At 37.1% G+C, this 14,558-nt stretch overlaps 2 gene segments (V, D, J or C); both read right to left on the bottom strand.

The window, feature by feature from the left end:
- Positions 1–544: 544 nt before the first annotated feature.
- Positions 545–985, bottom strand: LOC128544276 (Ig heavy chain V region 5A-like). The segment is given in 2 exon segments: positions 545–846; positions 943–985. Coding segments are annotated over 2 exon segments (345 nt in total).
- A 1,346-nt stretch (positions 986–2,331) lies between these two features.
- LOC128544275 (Ig heavy chain V region 3-6-like) lies at positions 2,332–2,771 on the bottom strand. The segment is given in 2 exon segments: positions 2,332–2,645; positions 2,726–2,771. Coding segments are annotated over 2 exon segments (360 nt in total).
- Between the last annotated feature and the right edge of the window lie 11,787 nt (positions 2,772–14,558).

Here is a 14,558-nt window from a genome sequence, read left to right as displayed (position 1 = left end):
CTGTGAAAGCAGAAATGATGTAAGAATTTGAATAAATTATTTGTATATAACACATACCCATAAGTTACAATTTAATCAGACACATTAAGTAAACATTTAAATAATTTTTTGATGAATAATGATCTAGGTTTTATTCTGAATCTGTCAGAGCTACAATTCACTCTCTATGCTTAATGTAGTGGTATTTCTACAGTATGTTTCTTTTCTTCGACAATTGTGTTAAAGACAGCACACGCTTGCACACTTTTATTATGCCTTGTGAATACCTCAATGATTTACTTTAATAATTCAGTATATTTATTTACACAATAAATAATCCACAAAATTAAGAAAATAATAAAGGACATGCTTTAAAATTAATTTCAAATAAATCTTTAAATAATTATTTGTGTGAAATTCTTTAATCAAAACTACTGTTATTCTTTCTTAAATGATACACCATGTTAAATCTTCATTCTAATAGCTGATAATAAATTGGGTATATAGAGAGGATGTTTATTTCATGTCACATAAGGTTTTTGTAAGGGGAATCCACTGTTCTGTGTCACAGTGTATCACTTGCGCAGTAATACACAGCTGTGTCTTCAGTTTGCAGATTCTGTCCTTGAATTGTGTTAGTAGAAGTGTCTCTGGAGATGCTGAACTTATTTTTCAGTTTGTCACTGTAATATGTAGTCCCACTGTCCCTGATATTCCCAATCCACTCCAGAGCTTTTCCTGCAGGTTGTCGGATCCAAGCTGTATCATAGGTAGTAACTGAATAAGAAACCTTGCAGGGGATGGAGAGACTCTGGCCTGGCTGGACTGTCATGGCAGCAGGCTGAGTCAGTTCATAACTGTGGACATCTGTGGAGGAAAACACACTGATATCTCACATGCTATAAAGTATGCTGTACACTTAATATAATTTTAATAAATGTATGAATTTGATAAAGCACTCACAGGAAGCAGCTGCCAGCAGGAGGAGTAGAGATGTAGAGTACATGGTGTGTGTAGTTGGTACCGGGGTCTTCTCTGTTTTGTAGAGTTTAACAGAGACCACTTTATTGAATAAATAGAGTAATCCAGCTATGATGCTTGTATTTGCATATCTCTTGACAGTGGGAGGTTTCAAGCACAAAGTAAAAAAATGCTTATGGTTAAAAAGTGAAAAACTAAATAGTATATAATAAGATATAACAAGCTGCAGGTAAAATTATTAAGGTATATTACATGCTGGGACTGATGGGTAGTGTAGTGTAGTGTAGCGAGTATAGTATAGTGTAATGTAGTGTAGTATAGTATAGTGTAGTGTAGGCAGTATAGTATAGTGTAATGTAGTGTAGTACAGTTCTATGCTATTGTGCATTACAATGACTGTCCAACACATTATTAAAACCTGAAAGGATGGTGCCGAACTAGAAACTTAGTGGTTGGAAAAAAAAAATGGAATGTAAAAAAATACCCATGAATTAGAATGATTGGAGACCATTTAAATGCTTGGTAAAGTTGCACTGTAAAAAATAAATAAATAATAAAAAAAAATGTGGAGACCACAGGTATGGTTGATAGTAAAAGGACAATTATTTTTATTTAAATGATAAAAACTTACATGACTGGGATTAAATATTGTATAAATTACCACGGAAAGTCCTTGGATGTGCTGAAGAAGACTTTACAGAGTGATATTACTCTCCCATAATGGATACAATACGTATCTCAGCCAAAAATCAGTCCATCTCTGGACAAAAGTAACTGTATGATATTGTGTAAATTTGTTTAAACATTGCCACCCTACACGCCAACTGTAATTAAAGCTAAAGGTGACTGAAAGAAATATTAAAGCTTGCAACTTTTTTTCAATGATTCAACAATATGATTTCATCTTCAGAAAAAAAGATTCACCAATTTACAGCAAATTTATTCATGTAGCTTTTGAAATACATATACAGTATTAAAAGAGTGTTTAAACCTGTGAAGCAGGTGTGATGATACAGTAGCTTGACATGCAGCAATAATTGCATTACAAATAGTAAATGTATATTTTGTTACCCATGATGTTAATAAACTTTTACAGATTTTATTATTATTATTATTATTATTATTATGTATTTATTTATTTAAAAAAAATAATGATCTAGGCTTTTATGCTGAATCTTCCAGTGATGCAATTTACAAACCATGATTGAGTTTGTTTGTTGAATTTGTTGATTAGAGCTCTTTATTTAGGGTTTTATTCACTGTTCATGAAGAAGAAAACAACAAAATAATAATGCACTGTTGCTCTGCTTTCGCTGTTGTAAATAGCTCTCTATACTGGGTTTTTTTGTACAGGGATGTTGTTGATCTGTCTCACTGTGGTTCCCCAGCGCAGTAATACACAGCTGTGTCTTCAGTCTGCATGTTCTGTCCTGTTAATGTTACTGTGTTGCTGGACGTGTCTCTGGAAACCTGAAACCTGCTTTTCAGTTTCTCACTGTAGTAAGTGCTTCCATCATAACATATCTCTCCGATCCACTCCAGAGTTTTTCCTGCAGGTTGTCGTATCCAGTTTGTACAGTAGGTACTCGTTACTGAATATCCAGACACTTTACAGGTCAGAGTCAGTGACTGACCAGGGGTTACTATAGTGGATCCAGGCTGGGTCAGCTCAACACTGTGAACACCTGTTAAAGAAGGAAAAAAAATGTTATTCTAAAGTTGTAAAGGTTTTTAATTTTTAAAGTTTTTAAACATAAACACTTACAGTGTACGGCTGCCAGCAGCAGCAGCAGTGGAGATGTAGAGATCATGGTGTGTGTTGAAGCAGAATAAGCTAAAGTTGTGTCTTCCCTGCTTAAATAGATATAACACTAAAGGACATTTGAATAAGGATACTGCTTATCTGAGGAGGAATTTGAAGTATTTATCTACAGTAGGAAAATCCTATATCTATTAATTTCAGCTCAATTCACTTTTATTACAGTTTTTCCTTATTTTATACACAAACAATAGAACTACTGTACCTACACAATTTTAAAAGCTCGAACTCGTGTATCAACAACATTAATCCAACATTAATCCAACAACATTAATTAATAATTGATTGAAATCACATTGATTACTGATTAGTCTCACTCATGATACGTCTGTGCAAATTTTTTTTGAGGAATACATCACTTATGTCAGAGTATGAGATACGCCTTAAAGTGACTTATACAGTCTTAGAGAGAATAGAGAAGCAAGTTATCTTTAAGTTAAGAATGGGTAAATAACCACTAAAGAAATTTTACAGTACTCGGTGGACAGTAGTTACAGTTTACCATAATTTTGTGGCTTCTATGGATATCTACAGAGCTCACAGACATGTACAATGTAATGTTTTATTTTAGATTTCTGTAGCTACAGTATGCAGTAAAATGTGTAAAGTATTTACTACATATATCCACACACACACACACTATACATAAATATTTATTTATACACAAAATCCCAGATGAACATTTATTTTTTAAGTCTAGAAAAACCCTTAATAAACCTATATTTACATGGTTGTCCTTATATTAGGAAACTTTAGTTAGGTAACTCATTTTGTGTCTAGAATTGTGAGAAATTGAGACACTGTCTTGAAATGTTTTTAAATGTTTAATGTCAGTTTTTTTGGTTTTGCAAAAAAAGAATGTGAATGTAGATTGAATTCTGCTTTTTGTGTTTACTGACTTAAAAAAGGGGTAGGATTTCAGGAATTGTGGTTTAGTAATTCACTAATAAAGCTGTAGAACTGGTTGAACCTCAGCCGCACAATCAAGCTCTCTGATTAGGTGTGTGACAATCTTTGTGTGAGCAAGAGACCAATTATTATCTGTCTATGTAAATAAAAGAGAGGTTTTGTCTTTACATTGGTCAAAAATCTTCAATGTTATCTTTACATTTTATACATTGGAGGACCAGACATCAGTCTCAGACAAGTGTATGTCCGTATGTCTGCAGCTACATACATCACTCAACCAGTTAATTCTGCGCTTTTGTCTTGAGGGCGGGCGTGGCTATCACGTCAATCAGTAGAGGCAATCAACATGATACAGTAGTTTACCGTGTACACACAATGTATGCTAAAGACACAGAAACAACAGCAATGCACCTTACAAACTTCCAAAATCTACACTAAACACAAAGGCATGACACAGCATGAACACTGGTTTAAAGGGGTTAAATACAAACTTTTAATGTTGACTGTTGGCACTATGATTGGTAAAGGGAGAGAGCTAGCTGATATGATAGTCTATCTACATTTCTCAGGACTGTATGTACAGGTGGAAGTAAAAGACTAAGAGCTTTGCAGGTGGGTTTAAACGGATTTACTATGGTGTAGATAATAAGAGGAATGATGTAGGTGTAATACTGAGGGAAGAGTGTGGCAAGAGTGTAGTGGATATGAGAGGAGTGTCTGATAGAGTGATGAGTGTAAAACTGCTAGTGGAACGGGTAATGATAAATGTTATCAGTGCATAAGTTCCACAGGTAGGATATGATGTGAAGGAGAAAGAAGATTTCTGGAGTTAGTTGGACAAAGTGGTATTAAGTGTCCCGAGAGATGAAAGATTGGTGATTGTAGCTGATTTTAATGAGCATGTTTGAGAAGGGAACATAGGTGATGGGTAGGTGACGTATAGGTATCGGGTCCAGAAGAAGAATGTGGAAGTACATATTTTTGTAGACTCTGCAAAAAGAATGGGAATGGCAGTGGTGAATACATAATTTAATAAGAAAGAAGAACATAGGGTGAACATACAAAAATGGTGGAAGATGTACACAGGTGGACAATTTTTTATACATCTTATGTGTTGCTTTAAAAGAAAACATTTAAATACAGCAAAGGTCATCCAGCTGATTACAGAAAAGCAGCATTTCGATCCGTAAATTGTTACACATAAACCATGGTAAGGAGAAACACCATCATAAATAATTTAAATAGTCATTTTCTTAATAAATTAAAAATGTTTTAAAATTCAAAAATTACATAAAATATTTAAAACAGTCTCACAATACACAGTAGGCAAATGTTGGATTAATGTGGCTTATAAATGAAAAAAAAAAAAAACTTTTAGTAACAGCTTAACTCCCTCTGCCTGCAATTACATTAATATGCAATAATATATTTTCAGATTGGTGAATTCAGACTGCCCTCTAGTGGCACACAAAAGGTCAATTAAAAAAAAAAAAATACCCAAAATAAGGGTTGCTCTCAAAAAACACTTAAAATATTACTCTAAAATATAACTTATAAAATTGGGGCATTTGTATCATTACTGTATTAATCTGTATTCATCTCATAAATCCAAATTTAAATTCAAATTTTATTTGTCACATACACATTCAAACACAGTACGATATGCAGGGAAATTCTTGTACGACCGCCAGTGACCTTAAAAAGAAAAAAAAAAAAAATATATATATATATATATATATAAGGAATAAATATTAATAAAAATAAATACAAAAGAAAATAAATTTAACTAGTAAAATAAACTGTACAAATAAGGGGAATAATAAACATATTACAAAATATAGAAATATAGGAATATGGGGGGGGGGGGGGGGTATATATAAAAATTTTAAAGTGGCAATGGCTGTGCAAATATGCATGAAAAGTGACTTAAGAAAGTCCAGAGGTGGGTAGTAACGTGTTACATTTACTTGAATAAATTTTTGGAAAAAAATTACTTCTATGAGTAGTTTTACTGCAGTATACTTTTTACTTTTACTTGAGTAGATTTGTGAAGAAGAAACACTATAACATTCGGCTCCACTCGACTCCCTACTTTTCTAACTATTTATTCTACTGTATACATGCAGCCAGTAGATCTACAGCATGACTGTTTCACCAATCAGATGCAAATAAAAGTTTCTGAATCTTTCTTTAATTTTGCGAAACGCCCCTAAATCCATGCTGCTAATAGTGAGATCTTGCGGTTAGTATACAATTAGAATGCTTTTTTCATGTTTGTGTGATTATATGTTAATTGTAAATATAATGTTATTTTAACAGTCTATAAAGTATATTTCAGTAAAGAATTAATCGCCAACACATATGTTTTTCTTGCAAAATAACAGCTTCATACTGCAGTCTTCTCTATCTGCCAAACCAGACACACAGTTCAGCATATAAACTGTGTATGTGTACACAATTATATGATTATAATTTCTTTAAAAAAAAAAAAAAGGAAATTGCGATTGCGGTTGAAACAGTTACTCAGTACTTGTTTATCTTTTCACCGAATACTTTTTTACTTTTACTTGACTAATATTTTGGGTTCCTACGTTTTACGTCTACTTGAGTAATATTATTTTAAAGTACAGTTATTCTTACTTAAGTAATTATTTTGGCTACTTTACCCACCTCTGTATAAGTTTATTAAACTGATAATGAACCCAAGAGCTCAGTTTAGCTCTTTACACACATGTTTTTGTATTGACATCTAAGTGGAAGTATTAGTGTGTGTTGCGTGCACAGTAATACACAACTGTGTCTTCTGTCTGCAGATTCTGTCCTCTCAGAGTCACCGTGCTGCTGGAGTCATCTTTAGAAATACTGAACTTGCTTTTTAGAGACTCTGTTTGACCAATACCCCCACCTCCCCAAATGTCATTTATCCATTCCAGAGTTTTCCCTGCAGGTTGTCGAATCCATGCTGTGGCGTAGCTGTTATCAGTAACAGAGTATCCGGATACTTTACAGCTGAGGGTTAAAGATTCTCCTGGCTTTAACATCACTGAGGAGACCTGAGTGAGTTCTACTGCACATTCCACATCTGAAAATAAGTCACAATTTCAGTTAAACATGTATGTACAGTAGGTTATGACTACAATAATTTATTAGCATCTATCTGAGTTTATTAATGAACTGAAACTCACAGGATGAAGCTGCCAGCAACAGCAAAAATAGCAGGAACATTGTTTAACTTAAAGCAGTGCTGAATTCTCCAGAGCCCACAGTGACCGAGGCTGATATTTCACCATATGTAGCTGTAACAGGGATTATTTGCATATGTATTTGCATATTGAATGATGGTCAATCAAAATAGCCTGCTGGTTTCCTTCAGGTTTTGATATTTGCAGTGGTTATGTTTTACTGATGAAACTTGATTTTTATTCATTTAAGACTGAACAATAAATGTATATTTAATAATGTAAATGATCATCTCTCAGTTGTCACACATGATGGACTTTATTCTAACGGCATAGACATCCATCATTGGCTGTCACCCATTTTATTTATGAAGACAACAGCAGTGTTTTGAAAGTGCTACAAAATCTCAATATAATACAAAATATTCCCTTATCACACATTTAAGTATCAGGCTTTTGCAACTTTCTGGGTGATAAACTGTTGCATATAATATACTATACAGCATACATAAGATTCACAACCTGCTGCACATCAGTTAAAGTCAGTAAAAGTGTTAATGTTTTAGCTAATAGTTAAAAGTGTTAATGTTTTAGCTACTGACAATTTAAACCTTTTGGTTCTTTGAACTCTGTGAATACACTGCTTATAAAAAAAAATGAGCTCCTTATGTGATTACAATAATTATGCATTTTTGTACTGTGTCTAAGGTGAAGTATCACTGATCTTCCACACATGCTGGACATGTACATACAGTGCATCCGGATAGTATTAACAGCGCATCACTTTTTCCACATTTTATTATGTCACAGCTTTATTCTAAAATGGATTTGTTGTGTTGAGAAGTATACAATACATTATGTTCAATTTATAGTCATTGGTACTATAATACATGTAAAGTGGAACCGCACCACTAGGGACGCTACTAGTTGTGAATTGTGACAGAGAGTAAAGAGAAAATAAAGTAGAGAACCTGAAAAGACTTGATGTGAAGTGTGTTCTGTTAAAAGGGTGAAAATACCACAAATTGGCGACGAGGATGAGCGCAGCAGTGCCGAGCCCGCCTCCGTTTCTTTCTGTCAATGGGGAACCGCCGATTCCATTTGAAACGTGGCAGAAAATTTTCCAAAATTACATGATCGTTATTCAGGCCACCGGAGATGCATGGCCGGAGACGCGCAGACGAGCGGTCTTGTTGCATTGCTTGGGGACGGAAGGTCAGCGCTTGTTCTATACTCTACCAGACCAAGGTAATACATTTGATGAAGCAATGACTGCACTTAAGAAACACTTCGTACCTAAAGTTAACGTAGTAGCATGCCGCCACACATTCAGACAACGTGTGCAAAGAGCGGACGAGACTATTACGCAATACGTTGCTGCTTTAAGAGCGTTATCAGCCCAGTGTACGTTTGGGCAAATGGAGAGTGAAATGCTCCGCGATCAGTTGATTGCAAATACGACGTTGTCTGCCGTGAGGGACAAATTACTATTAGAAGAAGACCTCACTTTAGAGAAGGCGATTACAATCGCATGTCAAGTGGAAGCTGCAGTTAAAAATTCATCACTACTCTGCCATTCCACCGTTAATCCCACGAATTCTGTACAAGCCATTAGTACGAATACTAAGTACGGCAAACGCGGAAAGGGCGCACGCGCGACTATGCAGTCACAGGCTGTTCGGAGATGGTCGGAGGAGCGACAACAAACAAATACTGGCCAGCAACGTAGGCAATGCTTTCGATGTGGATCAGACAAACATCTGGCAAATGATAAAAACTGCCCTGCTACAAAAGTAAATTGCAGAATCTGTGGAAAAAAAGGTCATTTTGCTAAAGTGTGTAAAGCAGCACAGAGTGAAGTACGAGAGGTGGTTGTTCCAGACGTGACTGTGCTCTGCCTGGATAACATTAAACAAGCTGCTGCAGGTAATGATAAAATCACCTGTGAAGTGAATATTGAAGCACCAGGAGGTAATAAACATACTTTACAACTGGTTGTGGATACGGGCGCATCAGTTTCCATACTTCCAGAAGCTGTGTATAAGAAACACTTTTCACAATGTATCTTGACTAAACCCAAAATTAAGTTGGTCACATATGCAAAGGAGGACCTACCAGTTATTGGATGCTTATCAGCACTAGCAGGTGTTTCAGCAAATGACAACGTGGTTCCTGCTACTTTTTATGTAGTGACGGCAGGATCTCCCTTGCTAGGGTTAGATTTAATTAGATTGCTGGACTTGGACATTGTACGCGGAGAAGTCAAGCACATAGAGCACGAAGGTGAAACCTCACCTGTACCTCTAGTGGGGATTGAACCCTCTTCAAGCTCTGTGCACACTCTGTCACCTGGATCTGCTTCTCATCTTGGGTGTGTAAAGGGATTCATACATAAAGTGCAAGTTAATTCAGCCGTGAAACCAGTCCGACAAAAATTGAGACGCCTACCTCTCAGCATTCGCGAGGAAGTGTCTACTGAACTCAATCTTCTCCTTACATCAGGCATAATTGAACCGATTGATGCTTCAGAATGGGTTAGTCCTTTGGTGGTAGTACGCAAGCGTGATGGACGCGTTCGACTTTGTGTAGATCTCCGTGAACCCAATAAGAGCGTGATCATGGATTGCTACCCATTGCCTCACATGGAGGATTTGTTTACAGAACTGGCAGGTGCTTCACATTACAGTCAAATTGACCTCAGTTCTGCTTATCACCAGCTTCCTCTCCATCCTGACAGTCGCAGTCTGACTGCTTTCATAACGCACAAAGGCCTTTTCCGTTTCACTCGGGTTCCATTTGGGCTGGCTTCCGCACCATCAGCTTTTCAAAAAATGATGCAAACGGTTCTAAAGGACCTGGATGGTGTAAAGAATTACTTAGATGACATCATAGTGTATGGTAATTCTCGGGAGGCCCATGATAAGCATCTCCAAGCAGTTCGTCAAAAGCTTAATGAGGTTGGCTTGCAAATTAACTTTGGCAAAAGCTCTTTTAACAAAACAAGCATTCCATTCCTGGGCCATGTAATTTCCAAAGAAGGACTTCGTCCCAGCCCAGATCACCTGATTGCCATTGCAGAGGCACCTCGACCTACAGACATGGTAGCTTTACGTTCATTCCTAGGCCTTACGTCATGGTTCAACAAATTTCTTCCGAACTATGCTACTGTGGTCGAGCCACTGAGGCAGATGCTCAGAGTTAAGGCACAAGCACCGCTACAGTGGAGTAAAGAGACTACTGAAAGCTTTGATACACTCAAGAGAATGCTGCTGCAGAGCCCTGTTCTTGCTATTTACAACCCTTCCTTGCCCACATTTATTAGTACAGATGCCTCAGATTACGGCCTTGGTGCGGTTCTGACACAGCTGCATCCGGATGGGGTTGAAAGGGTGATAGCTTTCGCATCCAGGTCGCTATCAACATCTGAGAGGAAATTTTCTACTGTGGAGAAGGAGGCGCTTGCATGTGTTTGGTCGGTAGAAAAGTGGAGAACATATGTTTGGGGACGTCGCTTCACTTTAAGGACGGACCATCAGGCCCTTACCACTCTTCTCTCCACTAAGGGCATGGATAGAGCAGGCATGAGGGTAGCTCGTTGGTCTGCTAGGCTCCTGTGTTACCAGTATGATATTCAGTACCGTCCGGGTACAAGGAACTGTGTGGCAGACTGTCTCTCACGTATACCGTTGAGCTACACCCCTGTATTCCCTGAACAAGATTTGATTTCTGAAATCGCGGAAATTCAGCCATTTTTGACTGCATTACCATTAGTGGAGTTTAAAGCTGAATGCGAGGACTGTTCAGAGCTGTCACAGTTACGCCAAACTATTCAGACAGGTTGGCCTAAACGGCAGAAGTCTGTCCCCAGCGAATTATGGCTATACTTTCCTGTTAGACATGAGCTAGCTGTTGAATCCCCATTGATTTTCAGAGGAAATCAGTTGATTGTTCCTATTGCACTGCGCGAACGCCTCATCCACTTGGCTCATGAGGGACATCAAGGGCTGGTACGAACCAAACAGCGACTGAGAGAACTGTATTGGTGGCCACGGATGGACGAGCTTGTTCACACTGTCCTCTCTGCATGTATGACTTGCCAGGCCAGTGACAAATCGGCCAAAACGTTCCCAGCTCCAATGCAGCCGGTGGAATTCCCGAAAGGTCCATTTCAACATGTTGCTATTGATATAGTAGGACCATTTGAGAAGGGATCAACTGACTGTAAGTTTGCAATTACCCTGATTGACTATTTCAGCAAATGGCCTGAAGTTGGCTTTACTTCAGCAGTAACAACAGAGACTGTCTTGAAATTTTTGTCCACGATTTTTGCTAGAGAAGGAAACCCCTGCGTCATCACAACAGATAATGGACCACAGTTCACGTCATCCAAATTTGCTGATTTTGTGAAAACACAAGGAATAAAGCACATAAAGACAAGTGTCTACCATCCTCAGGCGAATGGGGCCGTTGAAAGATTCAACAGGGTGCTTAAGGAATGTCTTCAGGCAGCTGAGATGGCTTGTAAGCCTTGGAAATCTGCAGTCCTGACCATGCTGAAGAGCTATCGTGCAACACCACATGCTACAACGGGTGAGACCCCTTTTCTGCTCTTGAGGGGCCGGCCTATGAGAACAAATCTTAATGTTCTTTTGCCTGATGATAGCTCTGATCAGTTCGCACAGGTCAGAGCTCGTGTGACACAACGACAGAGCAAGAGTAAACAATATACCGATCGTAAGAGAGGATCTAAATTCCTTAAAGTGGCGGTTGGAGACCAAGTTAGAGTGAGAAAGCCTTTTCACGTGAAGAAAGGAGAAGCTCGGTTCACTGACCCACTGTCGGTACAACAACAAATAGGACCGAGTACTTTCATCTTAAGTGATGGGAGAAGATGGAATTCAGCACGTCTTTCACTATGTCCTGAAAGAAAGGAAACTTCTGTACAGGAGGAAATACCTGAAAGAGGTTGCACAATGGAGGAGAACGTTGCTCTGAGTCTGCATAGGGGAGCTAGGCAAAGACGCTCACCTGTATGGACGCAAGACTATGTGATGGAGTAATGTCTGAGAAGATATGTAAAGGGTGTAGGCGGATCGCTGCCCTGGTTTAAAAAAAAAAAAAAAAAAACCTGTACTAGAGCACTGCTCTCTTTTCAAATATTTGTTTGCAATACATTTGTTAAATGCTAAAGAGTTCATTTGAATATGCTTATTTGAAAAGTTTTGTTGGAGCATATAGCACTTTAATACGGTAATGTTCTTACAAGAAAGTTAATCCTTTTGAGTAAGGGGGGAAATGTTGTGTTGAGAAGTATACAATACATTATGTTCAATTTATAGTCATTGGTACTATAATACATGTAAAGTGGAACCGCACCACTAGGGACGCTACTAGTTGTGAATTGTGACAGAGAGTAAAGAGAAAATAAAGTAGAGAACCTGAAAAGACTTGATGTGAAGTGTGTTCTGTTAAAAGGGTGAAAATACCACAGGATTCAATTCATTTTTTTTCTTAGAATTCTGCACACAACACCCCATAATGACAATATGAAAAAAAAGTTTAGTTGAGATTTTTGCAAATGTATAAAAATAAAAATTAAAAAAATTGAAAAAGCACATGTACTGTACATAGGGATTCACAGCTTTTGCAATGAAGCTCAAAATTGAGCTCAGGCGCATTCTGTTTCCCCTGATCATCCTTGAGATGTTTTTGCAGCTCAATTGGTGTCCACTTGTGGTAAATTCAGTTAATTGGACATAATTTGGATAGGCACACACTTGTCTGTAAGGTCCCACAGTTGACAGTTTATGTCAGAGCACAAACCAAGCATAAAGTCAAAGTAATTGGCAGTAGACCTCCGACACAGGATTGTCTCGAGGCACACATTTGGGGAAGGTTACAGAAAAAATTTCTGCTGCTTTAAAGGTCCCACATTCTACATTCAATGTTCTTATGCTTTACTCATTTCCTTCATTCTAGAGATGCCTCTTAATAATCAATAAATATTTTTATATAACAAACAAACAAACAAATAAAATAAATAAATACATTTTTTTTTCTTAAACTTAATTTTCTTCACAACATATAAAAATACTGTAGATGTTTTGATTGAATTGTTTTCTTTGCATATATTATTAAGATGTCTGAACTGAAATATTACTTATTACTGTTATTATTTAGAGGAAACGTGTGCTCCTTATTCTGAGATAATACTGAGAAAATCTATTTTTTCTAAACAAGTTTCATGTGCTTTGCTTCAGTGGAAGTGAGCTACTGCCCTCTACAGGTGCAACATTCACACTTTGTTCCTCAACAACAAAAAATATTGACATCAAACATGAAACTTTATGTTGATGTCCTTTAATGTTTAAAATGCAGAGGGTTCTGTTCTGCAGTTTTAGTCCTGCTATTTCATTTCTGTCAGGTGTCCCTGTAGACAAGTGTACTGCAGAGAGATGTAAGTGAACAGGGATGTTTTTTTAGACTGACACACAAAGCTCCTTATAAAAATAAAAATAAACAGTTTGTTGAAATACATTAACACATAACACATGACCTTGATAACTCAGGTTTACTTATTTATTAACTGCAGCACTTTTTGTTTAAATGCTTTGGTTATCTTAAAATTAACCATAAATAAACAAAACACTAATGTATCTTTGTGATCAACTAATTACGCTATAACATTTAATTTTGCACGAAATGCTAAATAGTTGGACAATTATGTAAAACAAACATTTCTAACTTATGTAGTAGGTCCTGTGGTCAGTGTGTAAGTTACATCTCTGTAACAGTGACTCTGACAGTACAGTAGTTCCAGCTGCAAGGTTCAAAGAGAGGTGATCATTCTAATACGTTTCTTCTTTATATTGTAGCGTTTTTACGCCGGGAAGAATGCTGGAGAGACGAGTGAGCTTATTTGCTACCCAATGCAATGGCTGGGAGTACTTTATTAAGCACACAGCATGTAAGGCATGAGCAGCACCTTCACTCAGGAGCCTACATCCAATTCAGCACTAGCTTGAACTGGAGCACATTTCACACGTCACACCCTACACACACAAACAGGGCCGAAGCCACCAACCCAAACACCTTTCCCCATCATGGTGAACACACCGACATTCCCGCAAGGCATGCTGGTCGTCAGCCGCCGCCCCGCCCACGCCACAATATTTTACACATGTACTTACATTACAAATAGACTCTGTAAATGAATGAATGAAATAATGTATGAAATAATGACTGCTGGTGACAGTTTGTATAGGAGAAAGAAAGTAGGGATGTGAATACATTATTTGTAATGACCAATCAGATTCTAATATAAATACAGTGCAGTCAAAATGTATTTGTTCCTTCCTAATTTATTATTATTATTATATATATTTTTTTTTTTGCGTATTGATCACATTTAAATGATTGGAATCATCATTTTATTTTTACACAAAGATAACCTGAGTAAATACAAATTGCAGATTTCTAAATGATTTCATTTATTATAGGAAAACGTAGTAACCTAATAACTGTTTGTGCCACCCTTGGTAAAAATTTGGGACCCTCTACTTTGCAGAATCCTTTTTATGGCACTGTAGTTTTGTTTTGTTTTGTTTTTGTTAGATTAAAATTCAATTAAAACTTGATGTATAAATTAGGAGCACTGTTGCCTTGCCCCTCCAGGGTTCGAGTTTGATTCC

The sequence above is a fragment of the Clarias gariepinus genome, chromosome 16, assembly GCF_024256425.1.
Source record: "Clarias gariepinus isolate MV-2021 ecotype Netherlands chromosome 16, CGAR_prim_01v2, whole genome shotgun sequence".
Lineage (NCBI taxonomy): Eukaryota > Metazoa > Chordata > Actinopteri > Siluriformes > Clariidae > Clarias > Clarias gariepinus.
Note: the sequence above shows the minus strand (reverse complement) of the source record. Positions and strands in the feature narration are given on the sequence as shown.